This window comes from Panthera onca, chromosome C1 (assembly GCF_046562875.1).
Source record: "Panthera onca isolate mPanOnc1 chromosome C1, mPanOnc1 haplotype 2, whole genome shotgun sequence".
In the NCBI taxonomy this organism is placed as follows: domain Eukaryota; kingdom Metazoa; phylum Chordata; class Mammalia; order Carnivora; family Felidae; genus Panthera; species Panthera onca.
The window spans coordinates 86,799,180-86,817,890 of NC_138346.1; the positions used below are offsets into that span (position 1 = coordinate 86,799,180).

Genomic DNA, 18,711 nt, shown 5'->3' on the forward strand with positions numbered 1-18,711 from the left:
AATTAAGGTTTTTCACGGCCTGCCAGTTCTTTGAGGCATGGGTATCTGCAGGCTTCCTGGCCAAAGTTGCAGAGAAGGAGAGCTTATTGATGAATTAGATAGCTGAGTGAAATTATTGTATACAGTATCCAGGAAGAGAGGAAATCACTGTTGAAGAGAAACAACCTGGGGGCTGTATGTTTTTAGCAATGGGGAGATTTTAAAGGTAATCCTGTTGTGGGACCTAATGGTAAGGAAATGATTTGTTTTCACAGGATGGCCATCTGGATGGAATGGGTGGGAAGATTTAATTGGGGAGAGGGTCACTGGGTTGTAGTCTAAATACACTATTTGGAAAACCAACAAGGATCATTTCTAAGAAAGCAGAGCGGTCACTGCTGTCAATCGTAAGAGTAAAAACATGGGAAGCTTGAGAATGAATGGAGCAGGGGTGGGACTTGGTATTGTTAAAGGACAGTTTCAGCCAAGAGAGTGCAGAGATGGGAGCAGAGTTGTAGGGGAAACACAGGAAGGAGGAAAGACAGACATAGCTCATGTTCTAAGATGAGATGACCTGTGAAAAGTCACCTAGAAATAGTACATTATTGGAACTCTTATTGTCAATAAATGTTATCGGGTAGGAGGTGTCACTTAAAAATGCAAAGACATGAGTGAAGAATTGTAGAGAAGGGAATAGAATCAGAGGCTTTAGGAAGGAAATTGGATGCAAGAACACAGGTGTCTCAACAAGAAGCTAGTGGAAGATCTACAGCTCTAATGGACTTTGGATTTTGAAAGACAGACAGCTCTCCCTCTGCTATTAAAAGGAAAGATGAGAATATGAATGTGCAGATGGCATGAAACCCTGATATGCATAAATTAGAATTTTATTTTTCTATAACTTAATTTCTGTGCAGTGGCCCATTGCAGTAGGGTGCCAGAAAGCTCAAGTAGTTCAAGATCCTGTCTTCCATTTTCCTGGTCCCCCTTCCTCACAGGCCACAGCTGAGGGATCCCTTGCTTCTGTCTGTCTGCCAGCTGCTCTGTGATTCTTCCATGACATTCACAGGAACCATGGTTCCACCCTCCTGCCTACCACAGCTCGGGAATCTCTCACACGCATCCCCAGTGCTATCTGCCTAGATACACGCACTCAGACATTCACTGTCTGCAGCCGTGCTTCCCCCTCAAGGTTCTAAACCAGGAAGTATAGTGCGCGGTTTCTGCGACTTTCAAAGTGCTTTCCCCTCACCTCTCCTCCACCAGTCCTTCGCGTTTCTTATCTGGAGGTGAAACGGCGACACAGGGTGGAAGGGTGTTTGCTACACTCATGTGGCATTTGGCTTAAATACTTGCTCCTGTCTGAAGTCCTTGCCATTTCTACATGCATTTTTGCTCCTGTAATCAACCGAGAGGATCGCCCCCTTTTTTTGTGTGTGAGCACTGGAGGCCCCCACGCCGGGCCCATGCTTTTTCTGAAGCAATGGACATAAAATATCTTAGCATCTCGAGTGTGCTGGGGAGGAGAGGAGATGGAATAAATTGATTAACATCTCTTAAATATTAAAATACTACAAATACCAAAGAGAAGAGAATGAGAGCTTATTGTATATCTCCAGGGTGCCAGGCATTTCTTCATTCCAAACAACCAATTTTTTTTTTAATGTGGGTATTATTGGTATCCCATTTTAAGGATGAATAAACTGAGGTTGTATGAGGTTATGAACATACCTGCAGTCATACTGCCGGTCAGTGGCAGAGCCACCTTTCTCTGCAGTGCACATTTCACTCTTCCTCTAAAAGTCAAGTTGAAGGACAGAATGCAGTATGAGCAGTATTCAGAGAGAGCCACAGTGGATACTCTTGGTCTTGGTCAGCCATGGTGGGGAGGTCTGGTGGAGTTAGAGAGCAGCACTAGTAACATCTGAGAGAGACAGACAGAGAAGTCAAGAAGTTGGTGGCTAAAAATATTGGTTGGATCCTATTTGAAGCAGCATTGAAGAAGCAGAAGCAGCACATGCGGAGGGAAACTAGAACTGATTATTCGTACGTCAGGCGTATGGAGGGGAACAAAAAGTTTATGGCCCTAGAAAGGACAGCAGAAAAGTTAAATGGTCGTGACAACTAACACAGGGTAATAAATGGAAGCTTTATGTTTTTGGACAAGGAACATGTCACTGAATTTGGAAATAAAGCAGTACATGATGATGAGGAAGTAGAGACGGAGGTTAGTAGAGTATCAGAAAGGGAAAGAAGTTAGAGACCATGGTGTTAGAGAGATCATAATTTTATATTACTTCCACATATTCTTATTGCCATCTTTTATCCAATGGGTTCTAACCTCAAGTCACTAGAATCCAAGGTATGTCCAGGGCTTGATGGTCTGGAAACAAAACCACAGACTGAAGGTGCTAACTCTTTTTCTCTCGTTATATGTAGGAAGAAAGAAATAAAAGAAATAAAGAATCAAAGGCTATCTGTATAGAAAGAGAATGACTTTCAGTTGATGAGACATGATTTCAAATGAAGACTCAGTGTCTTCTGTGTGATCTTAAATGGAGGAATAATTGTGTTTGACGACTTGTTGAGAGGCTTAACTAAGATTGTGATCAGGTGCCTGGCATGGGATCCTGAGCATGACAGGAGCTCTACAAATGTCACTCATTGTTTCCATACTTTCATTTATTCAACACATATTTTCTCAGCAGCTCATTTTGTGCCACAGATAATGTAGTAGTCAGCATAGGCCACACTATGCTGCAGTAACGAACATCCCTCCCCATCTCACTAAGTTTACTTATCTCACTACCTCTGCATCTTTAGGTGGCTTTGCCTCCATGTGGCAGTCCAGACTGCTTTACTCTTACCCTAATGATCTCAACACAAGACCTCCTCAAGGATCACTGCACCCGAGAAAGTGCTATCCAGAACTGCTCTTAGATACTTCTACCCAGAAGTGACACAAATCAGCTTGCAACCCATTGACCAGAACTAGGTCTCTGGCCTCCCCTCCTGGGAGGGGTTGAGCGCAGAGTCTTCTGTGTGCCCAGAGGAGAAAAGAACTGGATATTGATGAACATAAGTAAAGTCTACCACTACTTGGCAAGGCACTGGGTACTTATAGTGAACAAAACAGACATTACTTATCTTTCCCTCATGGAGCTCTCAGTCCAGAGTGACATGCTGCTGGGAAACAATAGTGTGGGTAAAGAGCCAGTTTTCTGCCCAGGCAATACAAGGAACTAGATCAAAGAGATTGCATTCCATAAGTATAAAGTTATGTGGGAAAATAGGAAAGGGTAACAGTTTAGTGTAAGTGACAAGTATGGAGAACTTAGAAATCCTCAATAAATATTTACTGAACGAATGTTAAATGAGGAATAAGAAGAAATTTAGCTCTACAAAACTAAACGGGAAAGGCAACAGAGAGAGAACAGATATAGGAAGAAAAAACACATGGAAACAGTTTATGCTTTTCAAATGTTCTGAATAATATTTGGGAATAAAAGCTGTTCTTGCTATATCTGCTGCTTCCAGTAAGCCTGAAATATTTCCGTGCTGGTCGCTTCTGCCATAGTTGGGCTGCTGAGAAACTCGTTCCCAGCCAGACTGTTTCATTCTTACCTATTCAAGAGTGTGGGGGATTGTGGGAAGCTTGGACTTTGACTCATCTTCGAGAATGTTTTATGATCAGTCAAGTTTGCTCGACGGGCAGCTGTCAGATGTAGAGTTGTCACAAGAAATGAGGAATTAAACTACTGTAAATACTGAAAATGGTATAAAGTTAGGCAAAAATCCTATGAATGCAATTTTATGGCAGAATGTTAGAAAGGGGTAGTTCCTTAAAAGCATTAAAAATTATTTATACTTAAAACTCTATATTAATATAAACAATAGAAAACATAAAAAAAAGAAGAAACATCTATAGCACAACCCCTCAAGGATTAAACCATGGATGACCCATTGGATATTTGGAATGTGTTCCTCACTCAACAAAACATATTGAGTCCTGCCACTGACTGCCATTCATGCCTTAATATATGGCTGTGGCGAAATATCTGTGCACAACATCTTTTTGTTTAATATTTATTTATTTTTGGGAGAGAGAGAGAGAGACAGAGTGCAAGTGGGAGAGGGGCAGAGAGAGAGGGTGACAAAGAATCAGAAGCAGGCTCCAGGCTCTGAGCTGTCAGCACAGAGCCCCGTGTGGGACTTGAACTCATGAACCGTGAGATCGTGACCTGAGCCGAAGTTGGACGCTTAACTGACAGCCACCCAGGCGCCCCTGTCCACAACATCTTTAACGATCATCTGAATGTTAAGAAATCACCCATTTTTCTAAGAAGAAAACTGAGAAAAAATTTTAGCAAAATTGACTATGTCACTTTGAGGGACGTAAATGAAATAAAGTATCTACTTATATGTAATCTATTAATTTAGACATAAATAGTGCTTTAAACCACATACCATGATATAAAATAATTTTAGAAGTATTGCTCTTTTCCCACCCTTAAATTTCATGAAGCAGTTTTAGCCCAACTCCCCCTCCCATGCATTCTTGACATCAGTATGGTGGGTGCCATCTTTTCAGGAAGCTGGCATGTTTCCAGCACGTGTCATCTGGAACCCCGTCTAAGCTGCTTGGGGTGCAAGACTTGGGAAACTGTCATCACTGGAAATCTTTTCCTCAGCTCTAAAAACCCACTTAGTACTCACAATCTCTGATAACCACTTATTCTATTACTTTTTTCAGTGATCTTTAAAATACTTGTTTTAAGCAACACCCAACACTTTGAACTGTTAGGTCATGCCTCTCAAAACAATTACTAAGTTAGTAGTAATATATGCCTTTGCTTCTGTTTTTACCAGTTTCGTCAAGTGAATGACTGCTAACACCATCCAAAACTCTCACCAGTAGGCATTGTTTCAGGTTAATGCAACTTCCCTAAACAGTACTTTATTCAAAATAAAGTAACTGAGGGAGTGCCCAGTATCATGAGAGACATTAGAAGGACTTTAGTATAAAATGCCTCTTTTCCTGAGGGATAATTTTGGGGAAGAAAAATCTCACTTTACATTCGTCCATATATTATACTTTAAACAAGAGAGGGATTCATACAAATCTCTTTTGTGTTCTTATGCAAAGTGACTGTTGAATATGAAAGCTATTGTCCACCTATAAAAATATCTAAAGAAATGGGTCAGCTGCCTTATTTTTCATTTAAATAAATTGAATGAAAATATTTTTAAAAATCAAAAGGAAGCCGTAGGATTGTAATTCATTTATCTCTTATAGCAACACTGAAAATATAGGTCCATAAACCCTGCTGCCTTGAAAATACTCATATTGCAATCTTTTCATATTGGGGGAAAGCTTCTCCCCAATTAAACCTCCTCCCAGCCCCAAACCACATCTATTTTAAGTTTAATACAAAACAAATAAACAAACAAAACAGCGGGAAATATTTAGAATAAATATTCTCTTTAGGATCTGTAGCCCAAATTTTTGAAACTCAGAATGAAAAATTTAGGCAACAGAGTGGCTAGATTTCCCTACAGTCTTCCTCTCTCTTTAAGATATATTACGTTATGTTATTTCCATTCTTTTCATCTAAGTATTTCCAAGAGAATCAGACTAAAAGAACATATTACAGATTAGGTGGCAGCTTTTTGATTGATATGGTTGAAGACAGCATATGGTGTATTCTTACTTTCAAACTCTTTTGAGTCTTTGTTCTTGCCCACAGCATATACAGTATATATGAGAACTATCCAGAAACTTCCCAGTGGTACATGTATGTAATATGCATCATTTTAAAAAGCGATGAACATTTTGCCATTGCATTCTTTATTATTTGAAGTAACTCAAAACAAGAGATACAGAGCTTAAAATAAGTTGTTACAGAACTCAAATTCTATAAGCTCTTATAATTCCATAAAATTATAAATGCTGTTTTAAAATGTTAATCAGAAGATGCATTTGTTTTAATTCTTGATACTGAAAATATTGACTGAATTGTGAATTAACACATTTAGGGTTGCAGATGTCATTTTTCATGAGATTTCCTGAATGATGTAATTTTCATATTTCATATAGCAGTTTGATCAATTTACAGATTTATTTTACATAATTAGTTGGTAAATGAGAAATTCAATTGCTGATATATAACTATTTCTCTGCAATATAAAAAAATAAGTAAAAATTCTGAATTATAAATAAAAAAACAAATATTTTGAAGACATCTGGTCCACATCTGTCTGCAATAAGATAATTTAAAACAGTGCAATTAAATGTAAAAAATACTGAAACATTCACACCTTAGAATGTAAAAAATAACTCATTTCATTTTAATGTGATTTCTTGAACTGATGAATTTTTTTTTTATTTTAGTGTCCTTTAGCCCCTCATTCTGTCATTATAAAGAAGACTGACAAGCTAAACAAACAAAAATAATCCATGTTTTTCAAAGCCTCTACTAAATGAAAGAATTATCTTTATTACTATTCTTTTATGAGTTGACTAACCTCCACTCCTGAGTTAATACTCAGCGGACTTAGACTCAGACCTACCCCCTTTTGATGTATTTATAATTCTCCATTCAATTATTTAAAATGAGAGATTAGTGAGAGAGTCTGTAATCTCGCTCCCTAAATTGTGCGTTCCTTGTGGGCACAAAGGGACTGAGTAAATGTGAGAGGAAGGTATTCAGACCCATGAAAATGAAAAACATCTTTGGTACGTTCTCATGATCAGTAGAGAATCGTCCTTTGAAGACTGGTCTTTTCTTTTGTTCAAAACCCATGTTAAGTGGAAAATTAACCATTTTAGGAGAAAGGAAAATACACTAGACTTTCTATAGTCTAACCAAAAAAATGTGAAAAACAAGATAGATTTCTCCTTTCATAAAAGGCTGCGGAGCCTTAAGATTTCAATAGAACTGGGTTTTGATTCATGAGAGAGAAGTTACGTTCATAAAATTACTCAATGCCGATGCTACAATTTAAGGTTATAGGGGAAAATCTCTGCATGGATGTCAGAAGCTCCCTTAACTGGCAATAGACCACGAAAGGAATTGATACTGTGAGAAGTGAAAACATCGTTCCTGACGCATACCCTAAGGTTTCACAAGTTATATTTTGTGTGTTTATTTCCAGGGAACATGATAAAGATCCAGAGAGTTTTTTTAAGGTATTAATGCACCTTAAGGACTTAGGATTCAATTTCCATGTGTCTGTCCTTGGAGAAACCTTCACAGATGTCCCAGGTATCTCTTTTGAATTTTCTAATGTGTAATTTTATAGATGACATAAGCTCTACAACTGAAGTATTAATTTCCATGTTTCCCTTTGTCAGAATAATCAAGATGAGCACTGTTAACCAAAAGATTATACGATGGCATTAAAGTGTGATTCAATTAAAAAAATACTTAAGTAAGCATTCTTTGATTTAAGTTGAGAACGTGAAGTCATCTCTTTTATCAAATATAGTTTATACAATGTAACTTGATGTAAATAAAATATATTGCTTTAGGCATCTTAACACTTAAGGAAAGCGGGAATTTGTAATTGGATGTACAACCTCTCACCCCTGGGGTCACTGGTTTGAATCCTCCTCACGTTGGTAATAGCCGAAATACATTACCATCTGTTGAGGTGGACTGTGTGAAGCATTTTGGCATCAGGCTTGTAATGTGGAGTAGCCCACAATCCACATCCTAGTTGTCATTGGCCCGTGCCTTGCTTACTGAGTTGAGAAAACAAACGAAACTCTGAAGCTGATAGCAGCAGGCCTTCTCATCCCTAATGCCACATGGAGCCTTTTCAGAACCATTTCCTTCACCTTCATCCTCAGTGGGCATGTTCGGGTCAGTGAGATGAGCATTCTGACCCCTTTCATAAGCACTTAATTGCTCGTATTATTTTAATTGAGGAATAATTTACATACGATATTATATTATTTATGGTATTTTACTGGTACAATAGTGATCTGACATTTGTATACATTGCAGAAATAGACACTACTGTAAATCTAGTTAGAATCTGTCACCTTCCCAAATTAATGCAGTATCATTGAGTATATTCTCCATGTTGTACGTTACATCCCTATCACTTACTTATTTTGTGACTGCAACTTTATACCTCTTAATCTCCTTCATCCATATCGTCCCCCAACCCACGTCCCCTCTGGCAACCACCAAATGGTTCTCTGTATCTGGGAGTCTGGGCAGGGGTGGGGAGGTTGTTTTGTTTGCTTTGTTTTTTTAGATGACACATATAAGTGAAATCACACAATATTTGTCTTTCTCTGACTTACTTCAGTTACCATAATACCTTCAAGGTCTACATTGTTGCAGATATCAAGATCTCATTTTTTATGGCTGAATTGTATTCCACTGTGAGAGGGGTGTGTGTGTGTGTGTGTGTGTGTGTGTGCGCGCGCGTGTGTGCGTGTGTGTACGTGTACCAAGTCTTCTTTATCCATCCATCCGTCAGTGGACATTTAGTTTATTTCCACATCTTGGTTATTGTACATAATGCCACAATGAACATAGGGACGCATGCATCTTTTCAAATTAGGATTTTTGTTTTCTTTGGATAAATACCCTGTAGTGGAATTGCTGGATCATATGGTAGCTCTATCTTTAATTTTTTTGAGGAACCTCCATACTGTTTTCCATAGTGGCTGCACCAACTTACATTCCCACCAATAGTATATGAGTGTTCTCTTTTCTTCACATCCTTGCCAACATTTGTTATTTCTTGTCTTTCTGATAATAGCCATTGTGATAGGTATAAGGAGATATCTCATTATGCTTTTTATTTGCATTACCCTAATGCCTAGTGATGTTGAGCATCTTTTTCATGTGTCTGTTAGTCATCTGTATGGAAAAATGTCTATTCCGGTTTTCTGTCATTTTTTTAATCATATTTTTGGGTTCTTTTTTTGTCATTGAGCAGAGTTCTTTCTGTATTTTCAGTATTAACCCCTTATTGGGTATATGATTTGCAGTTATCTTCTCACATTCATTGGTTGCCATTCCATTTTGTTAATGGCTTCCTTAGCTGTGGAGAAACTTTTTAGTTTGATGTAGTCCCATTTGTTTATCTTTGTTTTTGGAGTCAGAGCCAAAAAAAAATCACTAAGGCCAACATCAACGAGCTTACTGCCCATGTTTTTTCATCTAAGAGTTTTATAGCTTCAGGTCTTACACTTGAGACTTTAATCCATATTGACTTAATTAATATTTATAGTGTTCTAAGATGGTGCTCCAGTGTTATTCTGGACAGGTAGCTGTCCAGTTTTCCCAACACCATTTGCTGAAAAGTCTTTTCTTTCCCTAGAATACTCTGTATGCTGTTCTATTGATCTGTGTATTTGTTTTAATGCTGATACCATATTGTTTTGATGACAATATGAAATCAGGGAGCCTGAAATCAGGGAGCCTGATCCTTCTAGCTTTATTCTTTCTCAAGATTGTTTTGGCTGTTCATGTGCTTTTGTGGTTTCATACAAATTTTCTAATTATTTGCTCTAGTTCTATGAAAAATGTCACTGGAATTTTGATAGGAGTTTCAGTGAATCTGTAGGTTTCTTTGGATAGTATGGGCATTTTAACAATGTTAATTCTTCCAATCCATGAGCATAGAATATGTTTCCATTTATTTGTGTCTTCTTCAATTTTTTTGTCACCAATGTTTCCTAGTTTTCATTTTCTCAGTCTTTCATCTTCTTGGTTAAATTTCCTCCTAGATATTTTATTCTTTTTGATGCGATTGTAAATGGAATTGTTTTTCTTGAATTCTATTTCTGATAGCTTGTTATTAGTGTGTAAAAATGCAACAGGTTTTTGTATATCAATTTTGTATCCAGCATCTTCAGTGAATTAGTTGATTAGTTCCAACAGTTTTTGGTAGACTCTTTAGAGTTTTCTGTATATACTATCCTGCCATTTGCAAATAGGGACAGTTTTACTTCTTTCTGTCCAATTTGTATGCCTTTTATTCCTTTTTCTTACCTAATTGCAGTGCCTAGGACTTCTAGTACCATATTGAATAAAAGTGACTAGAGTGGGCCTCCTTGTCTTGATTCTGATGTTAGAGGAAAAGCTTTCTACGTTTTAGCTTTTCACTGGTGAGTATGATGTTAGCTGTGTGTTTGTCATTATAGCTTCTATTATGTTCAGATGTATTTCCTCTCTACCCACTTTGCTGAGAGTTTTCATACATGGATATTGAATTTTGTCAAGTGCTTTTTCTACATTTATTAAGGTGATCGTATGATTTTTATTTTTCATTTTGTTAATGTGGCATATTACATTGATTGGTTTGCAGATATTGAACTTTCCTTGCATCTCTGGAATAAGTTCCACTTGATCAAGTTATGGGATCCTTTTAATGTATTGTTGAGTTTGGTTTGCTGCTGTTTTGTTGAGGAATTTTACATCTATGTTCATCAGGAATATTGGCCTGTAATGTGTGTGTGTGTGTGTGTGTGTGTGTGATGTCCTTGTCTGCTTTTGGTATCAGAATAATGCTAATCTCACAAAATGAATTTGGAAGCTTTGGTCAGAAGTGTGGTAGAATAGGACCAAAGTATGGAGGATCGTGATAATCAAAGTAGATTAGGGAAAAGTAAGAAATAAGGAACCTAGACCTTGAACAGGAAAGAAATGTGATGAAACTTGTATTTTAGAAAGATTTATCTTTCAGTGGTATGTAGGCAGATTCACAGTAAGACATTACAGTGATAATCCAAATGTAATTCTGGAGGTGGTAGCTGAGAGATTAGTGAGAGGAATGTATGACAGAGGTATTCTCAAGGAAAACACAGAAATGAATTTAGAAGATGGATAGCTGTAGAAGGAAGAAGAAAAATTCTGCTCATTTGCAAAGCTGGTGAGTTCAGTTCTGTTTGTGGCAGCATTGAGATGTTTGTGGATGGACTGAGAAGTGTGGCTGGAGGAAGTCCCTAAGCAAAAGGCTTCTCAGCCAGTTTTACTGGCGAGTAGTTTTAAGCCAGCACTACAGAAAAGACTAAGGTTTTACTCTCAGGGCCATGTTCTTGGGATCACAGTCTCCCCTCCCACACATTTACATTGAGCTGTTTAGAGCAGTATGGAATGTTGTAAGCGGGGTGGGGAGCATTAGGGGCCCAAGGACTGAGTGCTCAGTAGTTACAGATCCAATCTTATTACCTAACTTTGGCTAGACTTCGGCATATATTTGCTGAGCATTATAGGAGAGGATTTCCACAGTGCAGAAGACTTGGTCTCCACCCTCAGGGAGCTTTGCCTTGGGCAGACACTTGTATACAACTAACAGGTGCCTAAGATGCTGTGAAGTAATTAGGGAATACTGTGGAAGCCCATAGAAGAGGGTATCCTATTATCTATGATGTTTCTAGTCTCAACTGGGAGTCCTTTTTGTCATAGCCTCTAGTCCCTCTCTGTCCTTCCAGACGTGAGTCAGCGCTCTTCCTGGTCACAGCACTTCACCTTGCACATAAAAGCAATCCGAGTTGTGTGGATGAACGAGCCTGGCAGCTTTCCAGGTTGTGTTCCTGGAAGGCTACCTTGCCAGTCTGTACTCCAAAGTTTTCCTAACAGGCCATTCTGTGTATTTTCAGCTGTTCTTATCATTGTTCCGGTTTAAGAAGCACTTATGTAGCACTCACTGTATTCCAGGCATTGTTCTAAGCTATTTACAAATGTTAACTCTAACCTTTCATAGCTGTCTTGTTCAATATTATTACTATCTCCACTTTTTCAGGTTGGGAAACTAAGGCACAGAGAAATTAAGTAAGGTCACATAGCTAGGTAGTAGTTTTTACCACTGTGTTAATGCTTTATGTGTTCTTGTTTCCCAAATTGTTTCTCTAAGTTTAAATGTTATTTTTTTCCCCAGCTCACCATCTAGAACTTCACAAAAAGGTTACCTACCAGGCATACATTTATTTGCCTGTTACCTCTTCTAGAGGCTACATTAGCATATCTAAAACCCATATCATAAACCAACTTACATACTCTGTAATACCAGCCGGAGTACTTACTCTGAATGCTGTTAACAGTTATAAGAAAGTGGTTTTCTTGTCAATAATTACAATAATAATGATTATTATGCTATTAATTGCTACTATTTATCGACAGTTTGCCTTTTACTTGGTCCTTTGCCACATCATTTACTGTAATGTTCCTGATAAGCGCGATGGAGTAGGTATTATGATCCCACCTGATAGGTAGAGAAACTGATACTCTGAAGGCTTAAGTCATTTTGATTGCACTGCCTGTAAGTTAAACTTTTCTCTTTCACATGTAAGCTTAGATGTACTGGAAAACTAAGAAAGGTTTACAATCTGACTGCATGACCATTCATTACTCTCTTTTTTGGCTTTTTTAATTGAGATATGATTTATATATAACATTTGTGTAAGTTTAAGGTGTTCAGCATGTTAATTTGATACATTTATGTATTTTGATATGATTACTACTGTAGCTTTAGCTGAATATCTGTATCATATCACATAATCATCATTTCCTTTTTGTGGTGAGAACATTTAAACTCTAGGCTCTTAGCAGTCTTGAAGTATACAATACAGTATTGTTGACTGTAATCACTATGCTGAGCATTAGATCTCCAGAATTCTCTTCTAGCTGCAAGCTTGTGACTTAATTACTTTGTATCCAACTTTCTTCTCCTTCCCTCTGCACAGACCTCTTAGGGAAATCTAGCACATCTGAGTAATGGCATTAATGCCAATGAGTTTCACTGCCCTTTTGATGAAACAATCTCCATTAACTTTCTTTTGAAAACTGTAATAGAGCAACATTGTAGAGTCTCCATACTATTGATTATTTTCAAGTGTGTTGATTATTTTCAAATTATGTTGTTGTAAGGTTTTTATAACCCTTTTCCTGAGAAGTGTGGTAGATTAAGATTATTGATTCTAGTTTATAGATGCATTGTTTATAGCTCTTTTGAGTCATCCTTTTTTTTTTTTTTTTTTCCTGAGGTGGGGAGGGGCAGAGGGAGAGAGAAAATCCCAAACAGGCCCCACACTCAGCGTAGGGCCTGATGTGGGGCTTGATCCCAGAATGGGAGAGAGCAGAAATATTTGGTGAATAGCACTGTTGACCACTATAGTTCTTTAATATGCATCATGATCTGTGGCTCATTAGAGAGAAAACCAAGCCTATCCAAGATGTCTGCCTTAATCTGAGCGAGTCTATTGCCATTGAGTAAAGAACTCTTAACAAGTATTAGAGTATTGCCAATAGTCTTCTTGCCAGAAACAACCTAGCTGGTGTCAAAAGACACGTCTAGCAACCATGTACCATAAGGCAGAGCAATATGAAGTTGAATCGGCTCGTGGGAATGGAGTTAATGTCCAGAGACATTTTAATTGTTATAACTGTTGGGGTAGGGTGTTACAGCTAGTGGGTAGAGGCCAGGGATGCTGCTAAATATTCTACAATGCACAGGAAAGTCCCCCCCGTACCCCCACAAAGAATTATTCAACCTAAAATGTCAATGATGCCAAGATTGAGAAACTGATTTATAGGAATTGAAGTCAGAAGATCAGGTTAGGACTGCGTCCTGTAGCTTTCTCGGCTAACCTCAGTTAACCCACCTATAGAATACAAAGCAGGAGATGAGAAAGAGAAATAATAACAGTAAAACCACCTGCCCTACCCACTGCAGTGAGTTATAATGTGGATTTCAGTACAATTAATTTGGAGGAAAGTGCTTCCTTAACTACCATGCAGATTTTGTTCTAACATTCATGGGCTTCCTTCAGAGTCTGTATATGGAGTAAGTCTTTAATGCATTTTGGATCCAAAGAAGATATTAATAATGCTGAACCTCAAAGGTTTATTTTTGACATTATTTTAAGTATTTTTAATTCAGAAAATTGAAGGACCATTCTGCTACATAAATCATCCATCAGACTCCATGTTACAAATGAACCCAGAAACCCAGAAGCTCCTCAATGCAAATATTTCCGTTTTGACCAAGTCTCATGACAGGGTCACATTGTTAGCCCTTGATGGTTTAAAAAAAAAAAAAAAAAAAAAGCAAATGCTTAAGTTATCAAGTCAATGGAATGTGTTTGTATACTTAGTAATTTCCCACAAATGATAATTCTAAACAATTTTTTTTCTTTGAACAACCAAAGCCTTACAGCAGGGGTTCATCTTTCCCTACTGCAGACGTGGGGGAGAGGGGTTTTAGTGGTAGCCATTGGGGGACCAAAAAGATTGCAAGGAAGGTAAAAACCTGAACTACAGTTTTGGCAGACAGATATCCTTCTGGTTCACCTTTGATATGAGGTTAAGAACAGTATGTAGAAAGCTTCTGGTTAGTATCTGGCATGACAATGGTTATTGCTATGCTCTTGGCATATTCCTGCTCCTTAGTTCTGGAGTCAAATGGTGGATGATTATATAGCATTTCCCTCCCTTCCCATCTCCCTTTTCACTCCCAGCTATGATCTCATTTTCAGAAAAGCAGCTACACTAAGAGGGGGAAATAATAGAAAGTTTCTAGGAACACAAATAGCTTATGTCACATTGATACAAAGGTATAAAATTTTGCTACAAGGGGATTCTAGCAGAAGGAAAGCTTATTAATATATTGATCAATGTTGAATTGTAAGATGATTCCATATGAGATGAAAGAAATGTGTCAGTAAGATTAAATAAATTCATTCTCCCAAGACCATGCCACTCCAAACCTTTCCTTCTCCTTTTTTTTTTTTTTTTAAATGTTATTACTACCTACTTATTCCCCTAATGTAGAAATATTTACTGAGTCCTATCGTGGTCTGGCACCATATTGTGGACACCTGGAGTAGAAGATATGGTTCCTGCCCTCTAGAATCTTACTGTCTCGGAAGCAACAATGTTTTTATAATTGTTTCATTAAACCATACCCTTGTTTATATTGTAACATTTTCAAATAATTTTGAATACCTTACTTCATAATCTACATCAATGTAGTAAGCATTCAACCAAGTATTAGCAGCCCAAATTTGTAGCTGAGGAAAATGATTTATATTGGCCACATTTAAGTAGCATGGGTCTGGGGCGCCTGGGTGGCTCAGTTGGTTAAGTGTCTGACTTCAGTTCAGGTAATGATCTCACAATTCATGGGTTCGAGCCCCATGTTGGGCTCTGCACTGACAGCTCAGAGCCTGGAACCTGCTTTGGATTCTGTGTCTCCCTCTCTCTCTGCCCCTCCACGCACTCACACTCTGTCTCTTTTTTTCTATCAAAAATAAACATTAACAAAAAAATTTTTTTAAGTAGCATGGATGAGGTAGATTCTCAGTGGACAGAGCCACCTTCCCATGTTTGTTAATAATAAGCATACAGGTATTTTCCCAAGACTATGATTGGGGAAATCAATTTCCCAAGAATATGATTTAAGACAGAAGTCTGTCTCTCAGTCCTTTGCTGAAGAAAATGACAAGATATATTGGGAAAGTAAGGAAGGTTCTAAAAATGCAGACATATATGCTCTTGACAAGAAAGAATAAATACAATAATAAAAATGACAATATCTCTTAACATAATTTATTAAATTAACAAAATTCCAATAAAGATGCCAAAATATTACCTTCTATATCTTCACAGCATACTTCTAAAATTCTTATAAAATAAATAAAATAAATAAATAAGCAGAATATCAAAGAATTCTCTGGCCAACAAATCATGAAGGAAAACATGCCCTACCATATTCAGAACATGTATGGAGTGATAACTTTTAAAAGAGTACTTTGCAGATTCAAAAGCATGAAAGTAGAGAATTCAGAGATAAATGCAACTTGTATGTAAACTTAATATCCAACAGACTGAGGGTAACAAAAATTTATATTCCAGGTGTAAAATATACTTTTAGAGAAAGCAAGAAATTAAATAAATAGTTTCAATGCACAAAAAAAATCACAGAAGAAATTAAGTATAGATTTTAAATACATATTATAGATAAAGGTTTGCAAAAGCATCAACACGTTGTAAGCACAATAACTTACCGAACTCTTACTCTGTGCCAAGAGCAAGGCTAGGGCTTTTACTCTGGTATTTCATTTGGTATCACAGCTGTCCTCCCAGTAGGTACAATTACTGTCCTCTATGTACGAGCAAAGACACTAAGGCTTAACTTAAATAATGTGCCCAAAGTCACACAGCTAATAAATACTAGAGATGGTGATATCCAAAGAAATAAACGGTAAATCAAATTTGAGGGAAAAATCTAATTTTACCAGTAAAGAAGTAAGTATAAATATAAGGAATATGATGGAGCGGTTGCATGGACCCCAGAATAAAAGTAAAGGCATATCCTAAGGAAGACTGGCCAGTTTATGGGAAAACATCTGCATGTATGGTGATGGCAACATAAAATATTCTTCCTGAGCTGTGTAAGTTACTGTAACCTTTGTCTGACTGGGTGAGTTCTTTTTTTTTTTTTTAATGTTTGTTTGTTTGTTTATTTTTGAGAGAGAAAGAGAAGGAGCAGGGGAGAGGCAGAGAGAAGGGGGGCAGAGGATCCAAAGCAGCACAGAGCTCTGACAGCACAGAGCCCAATGAGGGGCTCAAACTCACAAACCAGGAGATCATGACCTGAGCTGAAGTCAGAAACTTATCTGAGCCACCCAGGTGCCCCAGACTGAGTGATTTCACATCAGAGAATATATCCCATGAAAATACTCCTATGTCTTGCTCTCGCTTCTGTTCCCTTTCTCCCAGTTGTAGCCCTTAATCTTCTGGCATCTTGAATCCCACAGAGGTTTCAGATTGATCTCAGCTCTCTGGACATTTTGGTATTCAATGTATGCACCCACTGTTAGAAGAGTTCTTTCTAAACCTAGACCATACAAGAAGAGAGTCACAACCGTATAACAGCAAGAGAAATATGTCTCACAGATTTTCTGCAGGATCAACATGAATTTCCTTGGTAGCTAATGAAGTTCTTCAAACCCCAACCCCAACTTGATTCCTTATGAATTCCGGTTCTCTTTCCCATGTCCGAGGCACATCTGTGCATTTACCCACCTCCATGTCTTGTGTTACTTGTTGATTAAATTCCTCTGCCCCTCCCCACATAAGCATATGCACACCCTTTCTTCCCCTAGCACAATCTCACCTCCATTGTTGCTTCTTGACCTTTACCTGCCCTTTCCCTTCCTGTCCTAATTGCCCAGAGCACCCATATTCATTCCATCTTGCAAAGCAGATATCACACTGCACTGGGATCACTTGTTGTCATAAAGGGCCATGGTGTAACTGACCAAAGATGCTTTGTGGATGAAGAGTACAAACTCTGAAATCGAGGGAGCTGTAAGAGCAGAAGTCAGCAGTGCTCCCAGTTAGAAGGGCAGCTCCCCTGGCCCAGCTCTCATTTGTACCCCCAATAAGGGTGAGGTTCCCATTCAGGACTTGAGAACCTCTCTTTTCCTTTTCAGGAAAGGCTTATTACCTCTGCCACTGCCTGTCCCTCCCAAATGCTCAAGGGACTCACTAGACACAAGTAACTGGTAACAAGTCACTTCTGTTCCTCCCCTAAACTTGAAGCCTGCTTGAAGTCTGTTCCCACATCTTCTATAAGTGCAATGTTTATCTTTTCTACCAAAACCAGAAAAGTCAGTTTTGCCACTCTCTAGGCAAATTCATTTATTCATCGTACGGGGGGGGAAGACCATGAGTATAATACGTTCTGGAATACAATTCCCAAAACATCTCTCAAGAAATTGTTCTCTAAAGTTGTGACGATGAAAACATGACTGAAGAAAAATGCTCTTTCATTTTCATAAACAGGAGTCTTCAAAGATTATGAGAAATGTGCACTTGGGGAAGCCTCGAGAAAATAGAACAATTAAGTAATGACTGGGAAAAGGTCAAGACATTGATGAACCCATAAGAAATTAGAAATAGACCCTATTTTTTAAAGTATACGTGTACATATGACAAAAGGTTGGTAGATAGGAGGTCTTAGAATGTGGCTTTTGTACCTTGCTTTGGTATTTTATCTTTTTGAATCCCTATAGTTTTATATGGTCATGATTTGGAGTGTAGTGTGGTCAAAAGAATATGTGCCCCCAAAAAGGGACTATGGTAGAAGACCTGCCTGTTTTACAAACTCTTGTTTCCTGCAATGCCTTATCGGCCCAGGAGTCTCTTGACAGAAAGCAGAAATAGGGAGTGAATATCCGGATCCAACCTAGTGAGTTTTTCCAGCTATATCTCTCCTTGTCCAACTTGGCTATTTTACAAATGGAAACCATCACAGATACATGGTACAATGGAATGAGACGGAGACACAGAATCCAAAGCAGGCTCCAGGCTCTCCGCTGTCAGCACAGAGCCTGGCAGGGCTCAAAACCATGGACTGTGAGATCATGACCTGAGCTGAAGTGGGATGCTCAACCGACTGAGCCACCCAGGGCCCCTGGAATGAATTCTATCCTGGATTTTAAAAGGCTCAGGGACTGCTGGCCTGACTGCCCTGATCAGCCACGCCTCCTCTTTCAGCCTTTGTTTACTTATTCATAAAATCAAGTCATTCAAAGTAAGTTAGAACTAGAAGGGATCTTGGAGATTAGGGTGTGTCAGCTTTTAAAATGGGGTGCATGTCCCACCCCCAAGGGAATTTCACATAGTGACACTTTCTGCAAAAACAATTCAGATAGTGACACTTTCTTACTGTGAAAACGACAAGCATAGTAATTCTGCTTTT

General features: G+C 38.2%; 1 protein-coding gene across 19 annotated transcripts in view; it reads left to right on the top strand.

Moving 5' to 3' along the window:
* Window positions 1–18,711, top strand: part of QTMAN (queuosine-tRNA mannosyltransferase) — a 397,197-nt gene that overhangs the window by 363,368 nt on the left and 15,118 nt on the right. For 18 of the 19 annotated variants that reach the window (XM_078451326.2, XM_078451320.2, XM_078451322.2 and 15 more), the window contains one exon: window positions 7,135–7,244. The exons of the other annotated variant lie outside the window; for it this stretch is intronic. In XM_078451326.2, the coding sequence (XP_078307452.2) occupies window positions 7,135–7,244 (110 nt within the window). The remainder of the gene's footprint in view (window positions 1–7,134; window positions 7,245–18,711) is intronic. 19 annotated transcript variants of the gene reach the window in all.